At 49.7% G+C, this 23,362-nt stretch overlaps 1 protein-coding gene across 2 annotated transcripts in view; it reads right to left on the bottom strand.

Moving 5' to 3' along the window:
• Positions 1-23,362, bottom strand: part of CPXM2 (carboxypeptidase X, M14 family member 2) — a 123,283-nt gene that overhangs the window by 20,185 nt on the left and 79,736 nt on the right. For both annotated transcript variants that reach the window (XM_032882129.1, XM_032882130.1), the window contains exons 5-8: positions 19,355-19,439; positions 18,251-18,401; positions 6,630-6,718; positions 774-897 (exon numbers count right to left, since the gene is read on the bottom strand). In XM_032882129.1, coding sequence (XP_032738020.1) covers positions 774-897; positions 6,630-6,718; positions 18,251-18,401; positions 19,355-19,439 — 449 coding nt within the window. The remainder of the gene's footprint in view (positions 1-773; positions 898-6,629; positions 6,719-18,250; positions 18,402-19,354; positions 19,440-23,362) is intronic.

Here is a 23,362-nt window from a genome sequence, read left to right as displayed (position 1 = left end):
GACATGGGCACTGACGCAATTTTGTAAGCGGGCTGCCTTTGAGTTCTTCTTCTCAGCTCACTTTCTCCAATGTTGGGGCTTATCAGAGCCCAGCATAGGCTGACAATACTTATTCTCTCACTGGCAAAGCAACTACTTTTAAGGAAATGTAATTTTATCTGCAGATCCAGTCCTTATACTTTCGAAGGAACTCCTAAGAGGAACTCCTGAAATACTGACGAATTTAGAGTTGAATGAAGCAGGCAAACCTCAGACTTAAATATAAGGGGATTTCTAAAAGACTCGCAGAGTTACCAAAAAGAAAACCAGAGAAGCCCCCCTGACCCAGAGAATCCAGATTCCAGAGTGACTGAAGGAGAAATGGCGGAAGACAGGAAATGCTCAAAAATGGAATTAAATTAAAATAAAAAATTAGGGGATCTCCCTCTAATTTAAGTCATTAATAACTTAAGTCCAAAATTTTCTTCTATAAAAGGATTCAGTCCTGACCGCCTCTGGCCACTTTTTTCTTTGGTCAGTGTGACCGGCCTCAGAGCTGGAGAACAGAACAAAACACGGTTCATTTGGAGTAAAGGAAGGTATGACTGACTCCCTTAAATAAGTCAACAGCCTCTAGCTCAGAACCCAAATTTGCAGACTCTTTGTGCGAGAGTGGCATGTGGATGGCTCCTGGCCTGTTTCGCGAGTGTTCTCTTGGAGGTCAGTGATCTCCTGGTCCTTTAAGAAGAAAACAGACATGGAGGGACAGGTGCGTCACAGCGGGGCAACCTCACCAACTTCGTGCTCGCCAGGGTGATCCGAGATCTCCACGGCATACAGCTTCAGCCCCTGGTGGCTCTTGCCGATGTTGTAAATTCGCGTGATGTTGGGGCACATTTCGTTCACGACCTTCATCAGCTGAAAAACAAAACAGTTAAGGCTCTGAGCAGGGGCGGCTAGATGCTAAAGGAGCCGAGCTCCCCAGACCACCACCTGCTGTTCCCCTCCCACAGCCCCCCTGCATGCCCTCACCCTCCCCAGACACCAGCACCATCCCCTCTGCCTGGAATGTTCTCCTCAGGTTGTAGCTCTCACCTCCCTTGGCTGTGGTCTCACCTTTGTACCGTGGCTTCCTGTTTTCTTTTTGTCTCCTTGCTAGACTACAGATCCTTTAAAGGACACACTGAGCCTTTGATCCCCATAACCCTGCCTAAATAGACATTTATTACTGAATATCCATTTTTTCTCATCATTTGGTAAACATCTTTGATGTGTCAGGCTGAGGGAAGACACGGCTCCCGTCCTCCTGGTGCTCACAGAGCAGCAACAAAGGGGTCACTGGATGGCCCAATCCACTGACGCTAAGTAACGGGGTGCAGAGAAGCCATGATAACAGCAGGTCATGTGGTGAAAAGGTGGAGAAAGCAGGCTTTGATGAGGAGGAAAAATTAGATGTGTGTCATTTCCTGAATTTTGCATTTAAAGTTGAGCTTGCTAGACAGACAACTTTGGCCTGAGTGGGTGAGACGAGCTGCCAGAGGAGGGAAGGGGGGCACTGCTAGTCACAGGAGCACAGGCTGCCCTTGAGAAGAAGGAGCAGCTGACTACAAGGGCCGGTCATCCACAACAGGGCACAAGCAGAAACCCGCCGTCACTGGGGAGACAGCATGCGAGGGAAACGTGGCTTCTGTGCCCATCACTGTGGGGGACACGCACACGCTACAGGGTTGAAGTGGGACCTCGTGCTCCGCACCACAACTTCCCAAGGGACACAGTGACAGTGTTACTAATAATGTCAACAATCACATTAGCCACACAGTCTATTTCTTCCCTGACTTTCCCTGTCATGACCGCCAGGTGAAGTAGGTAAGGCACAGTGATTGTCCCCATTCTACAGATATGGAGACGGAGGCTCAGAGAACCACTGAGGGATTTGCCCAGGGTCACCCAATGGGTACCAGGTGCTTTGGACTCAGGGCTCTTCTCCATCCCTGCAGGTACAGCAAAGCAACGAACACCAGCCCATCTCGGCCGCCCATTCCATCAGCAGCACGCCATGACCATTCTGAAGATGGCCGCAGTGCACTCACCCTCTGCCTTGGGGTCCCGCATACTAGTCCCTACGAACTCCAGCCATCCTCACCTCCCAGCATCAGCCTCACCAGAGGGCCCACTGCCTTGGTTGGGATCAATGACCAGTTCTGTAGACACCACCGAGTCATCTTTAACTAGGCAACAAACACAACCGTCCTGCATGCAGCCTGACTGTCCCTTGATGCCCACCCCAACTCTTTCCTACAGTCAGCTGCAGGAGCAACACGCCACCTGCATTCTTCAAGATCAGGACGTTACACTGGAGAACAAGCTCCACCTTCTGCCAGATGCACACTCAGTCATGGAGACATCTCTGTATGGAATGGCCTCAGCCGTGACATACCAGTCACCTCCTCATACCCCAGCCATCCTAGCATTTCCCTCCCGGCCACATTACCTCTTTGTGCTGTAGTGTCACGAGCACCTTTACACATGAAGATGACACAAGCATTTGAGGGGTCTCCTTTATGAAGGTTCTTTACAGTTCTCTCTGCACAGAGAGAAATCCTCTCTGAAATGCCAGGAAGGGTTCCCCAGGGGCCACCAGCCCCGTCAAAGACCTGGCTGGTGATCCACCTTGCTTATTCCTGAAAAGAGCCTAAGATGTCTTACTGGAGTTGTGGTCTTGATGGTTAAAGTGACAGTAAGGACTGGAACTTCTTCCTGGCCTCAGAGCATGCATTCTTTTCCCGGGGGGTGGGGGGCAACATCATCCCCTCAGAGGGGAAAACTGGTTGTCTGGGGCTAAAGGTCTCACACATCACAATGCTTTGTGGCCCTCCAAAGCTCAGCCCTACCCAACAAAATCTTACTCATTAATATTTAATATAATGGGTTAAGAAACTATAAGAATTTATTAATAAATAATTAACAATCATCAATTTATTAATAATATAATAAAATAATAATTATTAATTAATAATTAGTTAATAATTGTTAATATTTAATATAATGGGTTAAGAAATTATGAGAATTTATTAATAACTAACAATCATCAATTAATTGATTATTATTATTATTTTTTAATTTATTTGACAGACAGAGATCACAAGTAGGCAGAGAGGCAGGCAGAGAGAGAGAGGAGGAAGCAGGCTCCCCGCTGAGCAGAGAGCCCGATGCGGGGCTCGATCCCAGGACCCTGGGATCATGACCTGAGCCGAAAGCAGAGGCTTTAACCCACTGAGCCACCCAGGCGCCCCAATTAATTGATTATTAATAATATAATGAAATAATAATAATTAATAATTAATTAATAATTGTCAATATTTAATATAATGGGTTAAGAAATTGTAAGAATTAATAAGAATTAAGAAAATGTCTAAAAAGCTTCCTGGGGGGAGGGGGCGATAATGAAACCAGATGAGAATGATCACCCAGAGAGCACCTGGGTTTGCAGGGTCTGAGCCCCATCGAGACTCTGATTCCCCATCCCGGAGACGGGATACACTTTGCCAACCTTGTGTCTACTGAACCCTCGGTTCTGCTGCTTCCCTGCCCCTCTGCAGGAGAGAGAAACAGAGCGCTCTTCTCTAGCAATTCAGTTTCCAGTAATATACATCCTGCATAAAGGATGCTATGATGATAGGCATGATGGCCCTTGCTGTGGTGCTACACCCTCTCCCCGGGAGCACGGAGCCCAGAGATGTCCCAGTGCTCCAGGGCAAGAAGGCAGCAGGGAAGAGCGTGCTCCATCCGCTCCCTGGAACATTCTGCAGCAGCACGATCACAACTATGGGGACAGCATGGAAGGTGGCTCGTGATCCAATGTTAACTGAGGAACGAGGGCAAAATTATCCCCATCCTCTCATCAAAACTGAATGAATTCTGTGAATGCAGAAATAAACCCTGGACCGGAATGGGGGGAAATGCAAATGGCTGATTGTTGAGGGCGGTGGGCTCAGGGAAGATGGGCCTTAGATTTTGGGTTTGCATTTGATGTTGGCACAATATTGTTTCTCCAATGAATTAAAATGTTTTTTAAAAGGGTGGGGAGAAGAAAAAAGTCCCCTTCCACTAGCTTTAGTCATTTGCTTGGGAAACAGGCACTGTATCTGGTCCCATGGAAGAGGAGTCCCAGAGGGCGGGAGGGAGAATGGTGGTAGGAGGCAGTCCCGTGGTGAGGAGGTGGGCTTGTCCAGGTCTACCAGCGGGCTGCCCTGCCTTGGCTTCTTGCCACAATCACCCACACTCCCAGGCAGGCTCAGCCACAGCCCCTGACCCACCTTCACTGCCCTGGAAATCAATGGCCCTCACTGGCTGCCTTTGACCCACGTCTGCATCACAGCCTGCATCATGGCCAGCCAACCTGGACTGCCCGAGCATTGCTCCCTGATGGCACATGCCCAACACCAAGGTGAATTGTGAACCTTTTCCTCAAAACCACTTATTTTCCTCCCTTTGTGGATAGTACCCCACCCTCCTCAGAAGACTGCCCGACCCCTCTCTCCAAACTCATTCCAACAGGAGACCTAGGACTCACCAGTCCTCCTCAGAGCTGCCTCTCTCTCATCCCTCTTCAGGCCTGAAGGCCCCTTTCTTAGAGACCATGTTCATCCCCACCAGTCTGCTCCCCACATGCCTTCCAGATGGATTTCCCCAAAACACTGCTCTGCCATGTAAAATCCTCCTCTGGTTCTCAGATGCTATACAAAAGCCTCTCCCAGCACTTCGGCAAGCCTCCTCTCCTGGCAGACTGATACAGAAGCATGCCACTCTGCGCCTACCTCCAGCCCTTTGCTCAGGCTGCCTGGGGTGCCCTCCCTTCTGTCTCCACCTGCCCAAGGCTGGTCAAAGGCCCCGGACCATAGCCGACCCCATCTGCAACCAAAGCCCTTCCCCACCAAGCCAACCGGGCCGGTCACTCCTCCTTCCATCCCCCAGCTACCTCCCTGGAAGGGCCTCCAATGTACATATGTGTCTAGTACACACTACAAAGCAACACAGCCTCTGCCTTCAGGGTCCCAAAGGAAGGAGATGTATATAGACAAAGAGGTGACACGGCATTGAGAAACGGTGACACTTGCCACGGAGGCTGGAGCATTCCTGGAGGGGTGGCCTCACTCTGCCTGCAACACCAGCGTTGTGCAACCTGCTCATTGCCCTCCCCTCCCCTTCCCTTCCCAGCGCCTTCAAAGTCAGTGCTCTAGAAATATTTCCTGCACATATTCTCAGCACTTCCCATGCAATATGTTTTTCTATTTTCTCTCTTCTCTTCCTGCCCCCCTGCTGTTTCTCTCTTTTTTTTTTTTTTTTTTTTTTTTGTTTGTTGGAAATGTCTCTCTCAATACTAGGATAAACTAACATTTTTTTTTTTTCTGAAGTAGAAAGATTTCTATAGTAACCCAGCAGACTCCATACGGGGAATTGCTAAAAATGCTGGCTTCTTTTTCATCCCCAGGAGCCAGGAATCCAAATGGCAAATCAGTTCCGGCTTGAACACCCTTCAGGACTGAGAGATGCTCCCCAGAGCAGTTTCCAGCCGAGGGCTGTGGAGGCCTGGGGTCACCCACCATCCGTCACCTGCAGGAGCCGCACTGACCATTCCAAGTGTCCCCGTGGCTCTCCACGACCAGGTGATGGTCAGCACAGCTGCCCACGGGCACAGAGTGCATTCCACTAGCTCTCCTCTTCTGGAAGGATCCCGATTTTCTACCCAGAGCAACTCTTTACAGATACCAGCTACCCAGAGTCTCGGTGCAGTAGCTCATTTTAAATGCATTTAGATTCATTGCTTGTGACATTAATTGCACCAGCTGAGTGGATATTTGCCTAGCTTCTGGGCTCGCAAAGAAACCCTGACACGTGCAGTGAGCAAAGCTGTGTTAACCCGCAAGTGCTCCGCGCCATGGCAGGGTGGGCAGAGTCTTGTGAATGCAGGTGACTCACAGACCTCAGGTCCACACACAGTGTCCCAGCTTCTGAAGAGCAAGATAGCAAGACCATATCTTTCGCGGGTCCCACCTCTAAGTCTAGGCTGGCAGGTGTCTGGAAGGTCTGGGTGAGTGGCTCAAATTCAATGCCATTGAGACAAATTGGGTTTGTCAATTCCCTGGGATGAGGCGGAGAGGCCTCTGACCTCGGGATGGTGGGACTTGGACTGGACGGCAGGCTCCTTCCCTCGGCACCCGCCAACCCGTGCTTTGAGCCTCGCTCATTTGCCACGGGTGAATCCCTGTTCTGTAAATGTATCCATGAGGATATGTCCCTGTTTTGTCTCTTCAAACAGATTCTCAGGTACCCAAGGATTTCTCATTCGTCAGCCCTCCTTGATCTTTCCTAGCACCGTGCCGGCAGCAAAGGCCGGACAGGGTTTCGCAGGCAAAGCTCTCAGCAAGGGCCCTGCTCTTTCATCTTGTCCTAATTAACGGCTGAAGCCCCGTGAGGCATTCTCCACGTAGAGACTACAAGCATTCAGGGTGGTTTCAGAGAACCAAAACAATCATTCAGATTCCTCTATCCCAAACACATCACCCTAATCTCTAGAGGGAAAACAAACAACGAACAACGCTGTTCTTCTGGGTACAGGATATAACGGCCCTGAGAAATCCAGAACTTACCTGGCGCATTTCCTTGTGGCTGTGGTGCTTAAAATCCAGGTCGTCAGTGGTGGTCATTTCATTCCTTCGGTGATAATAGTTGTTTGGATCTGGGGACAGAAATACGGTTTGGAATTCACTCGGGTAATTCGGTTGCTTGCGGTGGCTCTGTGAGTTGCCTGATTCGCAGGGAGACACGACCCACTCTCCAGCTTCTAACAAGTGCACTGAGGTGAGAGTCAACTTTTGAGAAACATCTCAGGACTCAGAATTAGCCAGTGGTGGAGATGGACCTGGAGCCAGAATGCCTGGTTCAAATCTCCACTCTTCTATGAAGTGCTGTGTGACCTCGGGTAAGTCCCTGGAGCAGTCTCTGCCTCAGTTTCTTCACCGGAAACAGGGAAGAAAGGTACTTCCCTCATTGGTTCATGGTTGGTATTAGCTGGAATGCTCTATGTGCCTGGCAAACTGTTGGCCCTGAATGAATGAATGAATCAGTGAACAAGTATGGCAACGGTATACATAAACGGAAACTTCTGGAAGTATGGTACTTACTACTAGTTACTCATCCAGCATTCAGTCCACTTCCATCCTTCCTAACAGAAACACTGTGTGGTTTGGGAATCACCCCGGTGCTTCCAGGAGACAGACCTCGCATCCCAGCTCAGGGAGCCTGCAGGACTCATGTCAGTCAAGCAGAGCCCAGCACAGCCTGGTGACTCTTCCTGGTCCAGATGAAAGAGGAGGACTTCAATGGCACAGAGGAGTGACTGAGAATCTCTCCCGAGTAGAGGACAGAGAGAACCCCGCCAGCATCAGGATCTACTTCCAATCACATGACCTGTCGAATTCCCTTACTCACTAAGCCGGGGGGGGGGGGGGGGGCGGGGGCTGGGGCTGGGGTTTCTGTTGTTGGAGTCAGAGACCCCAACGGGCATGATCAAGCTCTGAAAACACTGATCACCTATGGGGACTGGGATTCAGGGGTCTAGGACGAGAGGTCTGCTCTTGACTTGATTCTCTCTCCCATATAAATTGACCTTTTCCTTTAATACATGTAAATAAGCCCTGTTGTTTATATAATTACGAGAACAAAAGATGTTCAGAAGAAAGGACAAGCTGGGGAAGAGGAGGGAGGAGGAGGATAAAAGGGAGGAGCCCTCAGTGGATCTGGAGGTCTTTCCCTGGACCCGACCCGCAGCCAGCCACATGGCATCTCCATCTGGACTGTGAAGCCAGAAATCCTTGCCCAAGAATATGCTGCTTTAGACACAGGGGGCTCTCCTCACCCAGGCATCCTGTAGGCAAGGCTGAAACCACAGCAGCTGTGGGTTTGGTTCAAGAGGCTCAAAGAGGGGGTCCAGAGGCAGTGGCCGCGTGCTGGTGGCTCAGCGATGAGCGTGTGCTCCGAGTGGTATCAGGAGCCGCGGGTCCCGACTTCTGCCACCAAAGGTGCTCCTCAGACCAGCTGCCTGTGAGACCAGCCCAGACCTCCTGAACCCGAATCCACAGCAAAAACAATCCCTGCTGAGTCCCCAGGCTGGGAGTCCGAGGGGCACCGTGTTAAAGTGCCGAGCACGCTGCAGCAGGAGCGAGGCCCCGGACACACCCTGCACGCCGGGGCCACCAACCGGGCCCCGGGCCGTGGCCCCCACAGCCGACCTTGCCAGGGTTTGCCCATTCTCACCTTGAGAACCAAGGCTCCCTGTAATGAGCTCAAAATCACACAGACACCCAGACACCGAAAACCAGATTTTAATATCCGCAAAAGTGTCATCTGCCAATAATGCCATGAGAGACAAGGACTGGGCCTGAAGGGAGTGAATGTGAGGCAGAGGCTGCCACTTGGCCCAGGAAAGAGCAGAAGCCGGTCAGGTTTCGCACAGGCCCCCCCAGCAGGTTTCTAGCACTTTCCATCTGGGGGAGTGTGGGCTGACCACACGCAAGCCGCAGTCCCCTGGGTTTCCAAACCTGTATGTTTCAAAGCAAAGTAAAGCATAGTTTTCCTATTAATTTATACTTCGTTTACCCATATGATGTTTTCTAAGAGCTACGCAGCACTCCCCAAGCCCCAGCGGCCTCTTTCCAAAACTCTTTAAAGCCCCTTTGTCTTCAAACACAAGTTATGCCTTCAAGGTTCTCAAAAAGGATTGAAGTAGAACTCAGAACTGTAAGGACAAAGGAGCTCCCCATTTGGCAACGTTCTGCCTTCCCTAAGACTAGTCAGTTTGCCTCAGGACAAGGGTACAAGTTCTGGAGCGGTCTCAAAACCACCGATCAGTTCTCCTCACAACTTCCCATTGTCTCACATTTGGAACAAGTAGTTGTTTGTCAATGGATTCTGATTGCATAAAGTTTTACTGAGGACCTATTAAGAGCTCAGTACTACAGGTGAAGAGAATAGGTAAAGAGAGGAGTAAGACCCAAGTCTGGCCCTCTTGGGGCCCCGAGTCTGCAATCCCAGCCAGTTAGTCAAACTACTGGCACCTTCTTCTTTCTGTGGGCAAAAGATCCCCTTTTCCTGTGGGGAATCCATTCCAGATGTTTCAGATAAAATTGCCGTGGCCAGCATGCACCATTTTGCACCATTGTGACCAAGGTCCAGCCATAAAACACGTGTCCTCTATCCACCGTCGCTGGCTCAGAGGTGATCCCAAGATCCTAGGAGCCAAGCTGGGAAGGAATCAGAAGACTTTCCTCCCAGAGCTATAGGGGGAGAGTCTCCTGTTGGAGTTCCTTGGACGGTGGGATGAATCTGGGGTATTGATCTCTCTGTCCATGAGACAGACACGAGGGGAGTCCTGACCCCCTGGGAGGATCCCGACATAGGAAACCTATTCTTGCCTGAAGCCAGAGTCAGAGTCCAAGCCACCCCGGGAATTTTCATGTAAGTGAGCCCAAATCCCTCCCCCCGTAAGCTAATCAGAGTAGGGCTTCTGGCATTGGAAACCTAAGTCCTGATTCAGTCTGTGAGGCCTTTATCCTCACAGATGGAGCTTGGGAGAATCAGTCTCCTACCTCCCTTCGAGTGTGTGGTTTCACACGTCATATGGGCAGAACACTAGCTCATTCCTTCCAGAACACCTTAGCTATGTGGAGGAACTCCTGACAGGGCGTGTGGAGCCTAAAACCATCTCCCTGACTTTTCTTCTCTTATTCAGCTACGTAAAATCCTGCTCAGCCTGAACTTGCCTACGGATTATGCCTTTTGGGGGTTGAATAATGCCCCCCCAAAGATACGTTGGAGTGCTAGCCCATAGCCCTACCAGATGGGGCCTTTTTTGGAGAGAGACTTTTACAGAGGTCAGCAAGTTAAAATGGGGTGATTCAAGTGGACCCTGACCCATTTGCCTGGTGTCTCTAGCAGGGGGGGTGAAGACACAGAGGTAGGCACGTGGGGAGAAGGTTCTGTGGAGCTGAGGGCACAGATGGAGTGGGACGTCTACAAGATAGGGAACCCAAAGACTGCCAGATGACTGCCCAGAAGCTGGGGTAGAGACGGGGACAGATTCCCCTCCCAGCCTCCCAAGGAATGGCCCTGCTGACGCCTTGATCTCAGTAGGACTTCTGGCCTTCAGGACCGAGACAGTAACAATATCTATTATTTCAAACCACCCAGGTCTGGCAGTCTTTACGGCGGCCCGAGGAGACGGCTAATAGCCAGGACATTCCTACCTCCTCACCGCCATGGACACCTGCTCTTCCCATCCCCACACACACGCCAGCTCACTCCACGGGGCTCTTTTCATGACAACAGTGATAATTCCAGGCCAAAACGCATTCCTGGAAATCCAGGGTGGGGGGATCAAGGTTCCCAGACTGTTCTGCTTTGCTGTTTGCTTGCTTCGGGGACCTTGCCTGACAGGAGTGGGCGCTCAGTAGGGAGTGGAGAGGCATCTTTGATGGAAAGGAGAATCCTGTGCGATCCGGAATCGCTGGGCTCATGATGCCTTTGACATTCCTCTCCAGGGCAGGCGATCCATAGAGGCAGAGACTAGAGGTCACAGGGATGGCGGAGGGGATCGGGAAGTGACGACTCGATGGGCCCTGGGTGGGTTTATGGGTCCACGAGGAAATTCAGAAACTGGACAGAGCTGGTGCTTGCAACACGTCATGAGTATGCTAAATACCACAGCCTTGTATCTTTAAAATGGTTCAATGGACATTACAAGAGATTCCCCTCATTTTTTGAAAAAAAGGGCTGCCTGCCTCAGAGTGCTCTCTAAGGACAAGGAGGCAACCAGAGGCTCATTGCCACAGCAGATCTTCCTGTACCTGCCTTGAGGCCAGCCTCACCCCAAGGAAGTGCCCGCCACTGCGTCCCTGTGACCTCAGCCCCAACACCCTCTGCACACATGCCTGAGTGCAGATGGCCTGGGACCAAATGCAGCCCGAGCACCAACGAGCTGGTCCCCCGATGAAAACAAGTCACCTCTGCCCACAGCCCACCTGACTGTTCTTATGACAAGGTCATGCCAAGAGGAGCCAGGGGAGGGCCAGGAAGCCCCAGCAGAGCCCGTGCTGCTGTCGGGTCATTACTGTCCCTGGAGCCGTCAAACCCAGGGCTGTAAGTGGTTCTGAAGGGGAGCAGCACATCACTCGGGCTATTTTCCTTTCACCCCCATTTCCTATAATCCCCCCGCACAACCACTCTGCTGGGCTGCACACAGAAGCCTGCAAGCCCTCTGCTCGCTCGGCTGACGCCACTTCTCCAGACAGTCCCAGGGCCAACGTGCAGCCTGAGTGACAGGAGGAACCCTCAGAAGAGACTTTTGTCCAGAGTGCTGATGTTTCTACAGTTCCCCAGCAATCAACATGGGGCGCTTGGACCAAGAAGAGAAACCGAGGCTTATTTAAACTCAGTAAGGGCACACTGCCCTCGGTTGCAGGGAGGACAGTGGCCACCAGCAAGGCTGGATTCCCCTGAAGTGAGCGGGGTTCCCTGGGGGTAAGGATGCCCGACACGCTTCCCTAGTTGCACTGCGAGAGCTCCTGGGGCAGTGAAGGCATCTGTCCTGTCCCCAGATCCCTGGGCCCTGCCTCAGAACAGGCACATCCTATGTGTTTGATGCAGGAATGCATGAGTGAGGAATGAATGAAGAGGTGGATGGGTGGCTAGACAGCCCGATCAAGGGAGGCATTCTGGTTTCTAGAAAAGTAGAGGCTTATCCCCATCAGCAGGTCCTAAGAGCAGCACACACAGAGGACACAGAGGACAAAACTAAACCAGGACAAAAAAGGAGACATCTTCTCTCTCAACTTCCCACCATCCATGGGGGCTGCTGACCTTAGAAACATACCAAATGGTCTAAGCAAGGGCAGTAGAAGAAGGAGGGAAAGTGGGAGAAATGACATTTGTTCCACACTGTGTGAGGGCACTCTGCAAATGGCTCTTGCTGAGCCTTCGGTGAGGGGAGGGGTCTGTGCATCAAGAACGGAAGAGCCGGTGAACAATGGCAGGGAAGGCGAGCAGCCTGCGTGCATTCCAGGGGAGCAACAGAGTCCTTCTCATGGAACTCATGGCTCTGAAAGGCAAGGCTTCATCTAGCCGGGATGGGAGAAGAGCAGAGAGGTCCTGGTCTCTATCTAAAAAAGAAACAGATGTTCAAAGCAAAGAATGGGCAGAACACATGAACAGACACTTCTCCAAAGAAGACATACAAATGGCTAACAGACACATGGAAAAATGTTCATCATCATTACCCATCAGGGAAATTCAAATCAAAAGCACATTGAGATAGCACCTTATACCAGTTAGAATGGCAAAAACTGACAAGGCAAGAAACAAGTGTTGGAGAGAATGTGGAGAAAGGGAACCCTCTTCCACTGTTGGTGGGAATGCAAGCTGGTGCAGCCACTTTGGAAAACAGGGCAGAGATTCCTCAAAAAGTTAAAAATACAGCTACCCTACAACCCAGCAATTACACTAGGGTATTTACCCCAGAGATACAGATGTAGTGAAAAGATGGGGCAAATGCACCCCAATGTTCATAGCAGCAATGTCCACAATAGCCAAACTGTGGAAGGAGCTGAGATGCCCTTAAGCAGATGAATGGATGAAGAAGATGGGGTCCATATAAACAATGGAATATGACTCAGCCAGCAGAAAGGATGAATACCCACCATTTGCACCGACATGGATGGGACTGGAGGAGATTATGTTAAGTGAAATAAGTCAAGCAGAGAAAGACAATTATCATATGGTTTCACTTATCTGTGGAACATAAGGAATAGCATGGAGGACATTAGAAGAAGGAAGGGAAAAATGAAGGGGGGTAATCAGAGCGGGAGGCGAACCATGAGAGACTATGGACTCCAGGAAACAAACTGAGAGTTTTGGAGCAGAGGGAGGTGAGCCCAGTGATGGGTATTAAGCAGGGCATGTATTGCAAGGAGAACTGGGTGTTATACACAAACAATGAATCATGGAACACTACATCAAAAATTAATGATGTACTGTGTGGTGATTTACATAAATAAATAAGTAGAAAAAAGAAAAAGAAAAAAGAAACAGGTGTTTCAATCCCACTCATTCCCCTCCCCCAACCCGGAAGCCCAAGGGACAGGAAGTCAGAGGAAGACGGAGCCAGACAGGAAGTGGGAAGCAGAGGAGAGGTCTAGGCCGAGAGGGTGTGGTCTGGGCAGCATGGCAGCAGTCCAGAGATCCCCTTTGCTGGGATGACCAGGAGCCTTAGGGACAGAAATGCTGACTGTCAGGTCTGTGTGGTTCTATGTTACATGCAGCAAAGCCCCATTTTTATCCCCAAACCTCAGCAGTGAGCCCTCACGTGGATCAGCATCCGAGGAGGCTGTTGTTCTCAAATCCAGGGGGAAGGGAGATGATGGCGTGAGCTGACCAGGAGCAGCACTGAGAGAAGGCACGGGAAGCAGGAGGCAGAATGCAACCCCCTGGCAAGGGCAGGCGACCCCTCCAGCTAGCCCCAGAAGTACCGGGGGGCAGGTGAGGAAGGGAGACTCAGGTCCTTCCATAGGTACATGGGGAGGGCTTGGGTCATCTCACGGGGATGCTTTAGGAAAGGGCAATGCAGGAGTGGGAGGACGTAGTCCCCGTTCTACAGGGAAGCTCATGACTCCACTTCAGACGTGAGAAAAGCGAGGCATGGAGTTCTCCCACAAGTTGCACAAGACCACAGGTGCTGGGGGGTGATCGCAGACCGTGAACCTGATCTCACCAGGAACGCATGCCCTTTCTGTCCACCCAGCTTCCCTGAACGGGACATGAATTCTTCTCTCTCTCTCTCTCTCTCTCTCTCTTTTTTTTTTTTTTTTCAGGTCACACAAGGCCCAGGCAAGCAGTAACAACGAAGCCAGCCCGTGGCTGGGACACAGCCCTTCCCGTGAGCACTTCTAGTTCCATCCCGAAGAGGCTGAACACGGCGCCCTTAGCAAAGCAAGACAAAAAAAGGGCCACAGCAACTTCATGTTCCCACGCCTGTCTTTTCAAAACCCAGGCTGGGGCCCAAAATAATGACCAATGCCAGGACGAGGAGGTACCCAGCCTGTGGCCTTCATGAAGAAAAGCAGCAAAGCAATTAGACTGACGTCTCCTGCAGCTCTGCTGACCCAGCAGAGCCCGTCCGTCCCCTGATTTCTCCGTAGTGATGAGAGTGGGGAGGGGCTGGCTAAACCAGGTCAGCAAGACGGGTGGTGGTCTCACGATTGGAATATGTTCTCAGGGACTTATGCCTGGGAGGACATGGGCACGAGGGAAAGGGAAGGAGGGGCAGTGTGTCCAGAGGTCCTGGCCCACCCACGAGAATGATGGTGGGACATCTGCCCTTAGCAGCTCCTCTGTGTTGAAGGGAAAAGAGCTCCTGCACCCAGACCTCCTCACGGCCCCTCCCAAGGTCCTGAGCTGAATCCAAGAACCCCAGCCCTGTGCTGATCAAGAGACAGTCGCTCAGATCTGGTGGCAGGGAAGACGAGGTGGGAGGAGTGGTGCTTTCCCCTGGAAGGTTGGACTCACACCTTCACAGCACCAGGGCTCACACACGGCCCCATCCCCGGCCCTGAAAATCATTTCCTGGGCCCCTGGGCGTGCTCCTAATGCCCTATGGGGAAATCGTATGCAGAGCAACAGGGCCCTTTCCAGAAACAGATAGCGCACATGGCAGTATTGTTTACACAGCAAAGAGCTGAGAACCACCAACTCTGTGACCTTGAAGTCGGCCAGCATGCATCTTAACCTGAACTATTCATTATTAAAAAAATGTATGTTAGGAAGCCTTCCCTGGTTTCTGATATGCATAGATCTTTAATGCATGCTCATCCAAAATGGGCAAGTCCATTCAAATGTGGGGAAAAGGAATTCTTTTTACTTTTACTTATTTATTTTAGAGAAAGAAAGAGAGAGCGCAAGTGCAGGGGGGCAGGGCGAGAGAGAGAGAGAGAGAGAGAGAGAGAGAATCTGAAGCAGATCCCCGAGCTGAGTGTGGAGCTCAACCTGGGCCTCGATCCCAGGACCCTGACATCATGACTGGAGCTGAAATTAAGAGTCGGCCCGACTTTCTTTCTTTCTTCCTTCTTCTTCTTCTTCTTTTTTTTTTAACTTTTAAATAATGAGCAACCGAGAAGGTATTGTGTTAAGTGAAATAAGTCAGACTGAGAAAGACAAGTACTATATGATTTCACTCCCATGTGGAATTTCAAAAAAACAAATGTATAAACAAGCAAATGAAAAGCAGAATCAGATCTGTAAATACAGAGAACAAACTGGGGGTTGCCTGAGTGTGGGGACAGTGGGGTGGGGGGTGGAGCAAACATGGACGAAGGGGAGTGGGTGGTCTAGGCTTACGGTTAGGGAATGACTAAGTCACAGGAATGAAAGGCACAGAACAGGGAAGACAGTGTCTGATCCTGCAACCGCATTTATGGTGACAGACGGGAGCTACACTCGGGGTGAGCACAGTGTAATCACCATGCTGTACACCTGAAACTCATGTAACATTGTGTATCAACTATGTTCCAATAGACAAATTGGGGGGGAGGAAAAGAATAATAAAATATTTTTTGAATTTAAAAAAATTTAATTGTGGTCCGATACACGTCTGATTTACCATCCTAACTTTATCTTTATGAGTACAGTTGAGTAGTGTTAAGTATATCCACATTGTTGTGAGACAGATCTCTAGAACCTTCTCATCTTGCAAAACTAAAACTGTAACCATAAACAACACTCCATTTTCTTTTCCTTTTGAGCTTTAAAAATCCTATTAATAGACAATGGCATGTGGTAATTCGTTTTCCAGTTCAAACATTTCTGGATACATTACTCACGAAAGCTTGAAAAGACTCACCCCCTTCCTCTGCCCTGACCGGAGAGTTCTCAGGAAGATGGCAGGCACAGAACAAAGAGAGCAGAAGCAAAGGTAAATGAATTTTTCATAAACAAGAGTTCCCGGAAAAAAAGACTCTGGGCGATTGCATTTAGACCACAAGATCACCTTGGGATTGAGCGGCTGAGTTGGCTGGGTCATCTCTGTCTTTGGCCTCATTACCTCCCACAAAGGGCCTGTGCCCACAGCAGGGCGATGAGCAAGGTTCATTTACCCACATGGACGTGGGGGCCCCTGGGCTGCCCCAGTCCCTCAGATGTGACTCCCACCAGGAGGCAAAGACAAAGGCCAGTTCCCCTCTGGGCAGACTGCTATGTAACTTCTAGAAGAGAGATGGCCCTAAATGTTTGGTGTTGGAAATAAAGCCAGTCCAAGTCTGTCCTTGCAACCCACCTAGAATTAATGCTGTAACTCTGCCTTTGTGTTTAATTACCCCCAAGGACCTATCTTCAAACACACACAGAACCAAGAATAACTTCACAGGGAAATATTTGTTTCATGAGACTGTCACAGGCTGCCCTTTGCCCTTTACCAACAATGGATGAGTTCCTGCCGCAGAGAGAAACCACAGCCCTGCTCTTTTGAGCAAGCAGACGGGGGCTGTGATGAGTGACACAGGAATCCAGGCCTCCTGGCCTGGCCCAAAGAGGGCCTCTCAGTCTGCAGACTCTCCACACTCTGGAAAGCCCAGTGGGCCCTGGGTGGCAGCAGGTGGGACCTGAGTGACCACTGCAGAACCAACCAGCCACAAAAGGAGGCCCGGGTCCTAGATCAGGCTGGCTTACAACAGCCTCTAGGGCTCGGCCTTGAAACGCACATGCCCTTTGCATCAGCGACCCTATTTATCATAATCTCACGTAAGTACTCATCCTGTACTTGAATAATCCTACAATTCACACAGTAATTATGGATTCACACAGTGACACAGAAACAAAGACGTTCCTCGTGTGGTTCTTTATGGAACCAAAATATTGGAAACAACTGAACTTCCCACGGTAAGGCAATTACAAACAGGATTTTTGTCTATAGACTAGATAAATGCACCCACAAGACAGATGGTCTCTAATAGTTTTAATGACATTAAAAAAAAAGTTTTGTAAGCTAGTAAGTCCAAATATATAACAAAGAATCCATCTTGTGTAAGTGTGAGTAGGTAGGCAGATAGACCCATCTTTCTCACCAATACAGAGTTTGCGTTCTAAAAATTCGTCCTTGGCAAAGCAAGAACTTGGATATTATGGGATTGAGAGAAAAGCAATAAATGACATTAAACGTGCTTTGAAAAGCAATAAATATAAGTTCACAGTGGGGGAGGGGGGCCGAATGGCTACAGAAATAGCTGTTGCTTGGCTCCTGAGAGCATCAGAGCCGATGATACCCCTCCCCAAGGCTGGGTGAACCCCAGAAGTAGCAAGGCCTCCCTCTCCCACTAGACAAGGGCAGTAAGGAAAACTCTATAACCCAAAGTTGTGTTGCTTGCTCCCTAGGGACAGACCACAGGTGCACAGGGGTGTAGGAATTCCTATAGGCCTTAATGAAGAGCCTTAGGAGTGTGCTAGGCACTAGCTTCCTGCCCTGCCGATGGCAGGGGTCATCTACAGGCTCCATATGGGCACAAACTCCAAAGCTCTGAAAGGCTGGACCAAGCCAGCCACGAGCCAGGCCAGATCAGCCTGTCCAGAGAAAACACCAGCAGGGCTCCAGAGGACACACCTGCGACTTCAAGTCCCCCTCTTCCTGGCGCCCTGAGATCACACCCAGATATCATCAAGTGAAAACAGGCCTCGGGAGATAAAGAGGCATTTACCCAAAGACATAGGCACCCAAGCAAAGCAACGTAGAGAGAGACTGTGTACATGGTCACATTTAAGGTTAATTTTGGCTACCTCCTCTACTCCAAGTAGTGGGAGCACTCAGGGACAATTAAATATGCTATGAAAAATTTTCTCTAATTTTTTTTTCTTTGCTTGCTTCAGAGTGGTAGTGTTGAGTGAATTTTCAGCCCTGAAACGTGCACCATTGCCGGCAGACACAACCACAGCTGGCACATCACTTTGCTACTCCCCAAATAAGCATGGCGTTTCTGGGTGGGATGAGGGGAGATTTTTATTTATTTTCTTTCTGCTTAGCTAGGTTTTCAAAATATTCTGCAATAGATGTAGTGTTTTGTTTTTTTTTTTTTTAAACATGAGAATAATATTGCTTGGTTTGTTTGTGGTCAACTTGGCTAGGAACCTGTTCTCCATCAGCAACCCCCCAGCAGCAAGTTGGGAAGGGCAGGCTCACCCGGCAGGGGACAGCCGAGGATCTCCAGCCTCATACAGATGCTCCCGTTGTCGAACCAGGACTGCGGATTGACGCGGATGTAGCGGGCCACCATGGGGACGGGCAGCTCATTGAGGACGGGGATCTCCTTCTCACTGTTTCCTTCAAATATCTACTTATGCACAAGGGGGGGAAAGCCAAATCTCTTAGAGCTCAATTATCAAGGGATAAAAGGGTAATTCACTCATTCCATAAGATTTCACTAAGGAACCCCCAGTGTTGGGGGGGGTATTGGGGGGGTGAAGAGAAATGGATCAGGCATGGACCCTGCCCTCAGGAAGCCCCCATCTTCTGGGGTAGTGGAGAGAGAAGGAGGAGGGAATATTTTGATAATCTGGGTGAAATCTATGAGTGTCATGGGACAGCCACGGAGCTTTGGGATTTCAGAAGAAGGAAAGGACCAGGCAGACCTTCAGGGAGCAGGTGGCATTTGAACTGGCCTTTAGACCTATGGGGTGGGGGATTCTAGAGAAAAGCAGAGGGAATGACTGGAGAAGCCCAGAGGTGGGCTTCAGAAGGAACAGAGCAGCGGGCCCACACTTCTGGAATGCAGGAGGAATGTGTGCAGGGGTTAAGAGAGAAAGAAGGTTGAAACCGAAGATGCCGTCAGATTAGGGAAGACTCTGGATGCCATGGGAGGAAGGATGTGCTTGAGAACCTAAGCCAGAGGCTGACATGATCAGAACCAGCTAATCTGGAGCAAATCATGGAGCGGAAAGATGGATTATTAAAGAAAGCTGGAAAACTCTTGCAACCGAGCAGCTAGGAGGGGCGCAGGCACACTGGCTGTGCTGCACGTCCCCCACATGACCTGTGGATTGTGGAAGAAGCTGCATCCCAGCAGCTCAGAATTTCACATGAGCTCTACATGGGCCACTTGAGCACTGAGCTTCAGGGCACGGAAGCCGGTGGGGGGGCGGTGGGCAAGGGATGAGCACATTATCCATCATCGGTTTGAGTTGACGCAGTATCAGCAGACACGGAGGGGGGCACACGTCACCTCTCTTTGCAGAGACCCGTGCAGCCCCACACCAAGGGCATGGACAGAGGGAACATGAAACTCACCATGTCTCCAGATCCGTTCTTAACAGTGACCCATGTATGGCTGTCATTGCTCACCATGACTTTGAAAGAGGTCACCCAGTCACTCCTACGAGAAAATAAAACATCACTGGAACTACATATTTTAAAATATTCAGCTCTGGGGAGCCTGGGTGGGGCTGTCATTGAGGATCTGACTCTTGGTTTTGGTTCAGGTCAGGATCTTGGGGTCACGGGATCAAGCTACGCTCAGTGCGGAAACTGCTTAAGACTCTCTCTCTCCCACCCATCCTCCCCCCAGCCCCCACCTCAACAATATAAATAAATAAATAAACCTTTACAATGTTCCCCTCTTCTATGCAGAGGTGCAGCAATAAGGAAGATCCAGTGGAACCCGGGTTTGAACCACATGGGTCCACGCATACGTGGATTTTCTTTGATAAATACAGGCCAGTACTGTCAGCGTATTTTCTCTCCTTAAGATTTTCTCACATTTTCTTTTCTCTACTTACTTTGCTGTAAGAGCACAGTACAGAATACACATGTAAAATGTGTATTCATGGACCGTTGTGCTAACAGTAAGGCTCCCTTCTGGCCAACAGGAGGCTACTGGTAACTGTTTTTGGAGAGTCAAAAGCTAGACACAGATTTCCAACCGTACGGGGTGTCGCCACCCCAACCCCTGCATTGTTCAAGGCTCAACAGTCAGCCCAGCAGAGGAAAACACTGGGTCACAGCCTGGCCCCACTGCTCAGCCTCCCCATGGCCCCGGCCACCTGACTGACCCATCTATGCCTCTGCTGACTCACCAGTAAGATGAGGACCCTAAAAGCACTGGGCTCAGAAGATTAACGTGAGCCCTTGACGGTTCAATATTCCTAAACCCCTCGGACAGTGCATGGTCCCAAGCCAGCTCTGCATGCTGGTCACATGCAAAGACCCACGGACACTGGCGTATTTCTTTCTACTGAGCATCTACCTCTCACGCGGTAGAAGAGTTCCACGTGGAAAACTAACGTTGGTAAAAATTACAAGTCGGTCTAAAAATTTCCTTGGGAAAATGATTTGGGAACATAACAAGCTCGATGGCACCAACCACAAAAATAACAGCTTGACTGTCTGAGAGACACCGGGCTTCTCCTCGGCTGTCACAGCCGGGCAGACAATCCCCCCACCCCCGGCGATAAGCCAGTGCTCGCTGGGCCCAACGCCAGACCCGCCATCAAGTTCCGCTGCACAGAAATCAGAGGTGACAACAGCCAGAGTGGGCTTCCCAGGGTGGGGGTCAATCTGCTAGGCCACGCCCCAAAACCACCTTCATGCGGAAGACACATTTTTGTCCCTCAGACTCAGCTGTGTATAACATTAACTGGTAGCAAATATAGAAGATTTTCTCAGAGCATCATTTTTTTTTTAAATTTTTAAAACGCTGGAACAAAACAACAATTCAGCAATCCTTAGAACATTCTGCCAGCTGAAGCACTTGGAGTCCTTTTCCTACTGTGACATTTCCTTGGATTCTGGATCCAGATCTATCCCCACGCGGTTCTTGGTTTCTGAATCAGCACGGCCTCGTAAGTTTCATTTAGGAAGATGAGCCGCTTGTCTTCACGCGGGCTCATGTGACGGACTTGTGAAAATTCCTCCTAGGTGCTTCTATAGGTGCTTGGAAACAAACCCTCCCCTCGAGGCTTCTCCCTTCTCTCCTCCCCACCAGCTCTGTCTGAAGACCAGCCAGATGCTGGAAGCGGTGGAAGAGCGGGCTCCCCTGGGGGAGGGCGACGGCGGAGCCCACGCCTACAGACCGACAGGCATCAGGAGTGTCTTGTGCGAGGGACCCAGGCACAGCGCATGTCCTCTGCACGGCAAATATCCTCACCCCAAATACCAACCTGGGTCCCACATTCAAATAATCTCTAAAGACCTTGCAAATGCAGTCCCTTTCGCGGTCTGTCTGCTGCTAACGCCCCCGAGTGACCTGGGAAGGTTACCGAGGCGAGAGGCACATCCCACCTACAGAGATGGAGGCGATGGCCTTGAGAAGCCTCTCCGTCAAGAGAAACACACACAGAGTAAGAGAGGGGCAGGAAGGAAAAATGAAATAAGCAGTCCAAAGAAAGGGGGAGGAAAAAAACAACGAAATGAAAACCAAATAATTTCTCAAACTTAAAACAAATGTGGGCAAATCCACTACTTAGGTTTGAAGGGCAATTAATTGTTTATGTGGTTCTGACCTCCTCTCTGGACTGCAGACCCCTGCCCCTTGCTCTGCCTGCCTGACGTCTCACCACTTCTCGGGTCCCAGCAACATCTCAGATTTACCCCACCCCAGCAGATGGGTGCATGGCTCCTGCTCCGCACCCTGACCTGGGCCAGGCCAAGCTCCTGCCTCAAAAGAACTACTAGCATCCCCCCAGGGAAACAAAAATCCCAGGGTCTTCTCTGGCACCCTACTTTCCCCGCACCCCCCATGCCTCCATTGAGACCATCATCAAATTTTGTCAATGTCACCTCCCACATATTTCTGGAATCTACCCAACTCTCTCCATTTTCATAGCCCATTCTCTCTAGCCAGGACTGCTGCAGCTCCCTCTAATTGGTCTCCTGGCATTTAAGCTGCCTCCCAATCTATCCTGCAGTTAGATACCGGTTTTCTAATGAACTATTACCATGTCACCACCTGGCTGAAATACCACCCTTCTCTGGTAGTAAGACCAAAATCCTCATCACAGTTTATAAGACTCTTGCTTATAATTTTTGTTTTCTGGTCCCTTTCTTTCCATTCCTGATAACGATTATACTCTCTTGCCTCAGGGCCTTTGCATATACTATTTTCATCTTCCCCCTCACCCTTACTGTCTGCCTCTAAATCATTCAGCCCTCAAACCATATCAGATAAGGCAGGCCTAATCCTCCAATCTGGCCAATTTCTTATCTTACATGTTCCTTTCTTTCATAGTTTAATTCCACATATAATTTTATACCCCTTTCTAGAATTATCTGATAGTGTGTTTATCTCCCACCGGAGTATAAACATCTCATAGATGGAGGAAGAAGAGATCATGGTGCTTTGGAAGATGCAGAAGGAAGCTGGCATTCCTGGAGGGCAGAGTGAGGGACCAGGCAGGACAAACGGGGCTGGGTAGGCTTTGCAGGCCATTTGGTGGGGGTGGAAATTCCTCTGCCAAGCAATAGGGGGCTGGTCCCCTTGTAGTCCATGGTCAAAAGTACCTCAAGACCAATTAGAAAGTCTCCTCCATTTCCAAAATTTCTACCTTAACAGAACATTTGGAAACCAGAGATGACCTTAGTGTTTCCCATTTACTGTATGAATCTGACTCTCCTTTCTACCACCTTTCTACTGCTCCCGCTGAAATGAAAGTAAGGGCAGAGGTCCCTGTGCCCTAGGCTTAGGGATAAACAGCCTTTGTTCATTTGGACTCAGCCTTAGTTTGTCTTTGATAATTCATACTATTGCCCATATTATGATTTTTTTCACTTTTTTTTTTTAAAGAGATTTTATTTATTTATTTGACAGAGGGAGAGAGACAGCCACAGAGGGAATACAAGCAGGGGGAGTGGGAGAGGGAGAAGCAGGCTTCCCGCAGAGGAGGGAGCCCAACACGGCACTCGATCCCGGGACACCGGGAACATGACCTGAGCCAAAGGTAGACGATTAATGATTGAGCCACCCAGGCACCCCGATTTATTTCATTCTCATTGCTGTTGCAAGAGGGCGCAGTGTACATTCATTTTTCCATAGTCATTGTTTCAGAGTTCTAGGAAGACATCCTTATACTTGTCTCAGAGTTCTAAGAAAACATGAAGATCTATTAATTTTTCACATTTATTGTCTTTGGGTTGCAATATAGTTGCTGCAGCCCCATTATCATGTCCATGTTCAGAAATCACTGGATAAAGTCTTTTGATTTCTATCAAACTACCCTCTAATGATGTAACGACATTGTGCAATTCCTGTTGTTTGGGGCTTTTTTTCTCACATTATAAAAACTTAGTTCTTGAAATGAGTCC

This window comes from Lontra canadensis, unplaced genomic scaffold (assembly GCF_010015895.1).
Source record: "Lontra canadensis isolate GAN:19392208 unplaced genomic scaffold, GSC_riverotter_1.0 scaffold79, whole genome shotgun sequence".
In the NCBI taxonomy this organism is placed as follows: Eukaryota; Metazoa; Chordata; class Mammalia; order Carnivora; family Mustelidae; genus Lontra; species Lontra canadensis.
Note: the sequence above shows the minus strand (reverse complement) of the source record. Positions and strands in the feature narration are given on the sequence as shown.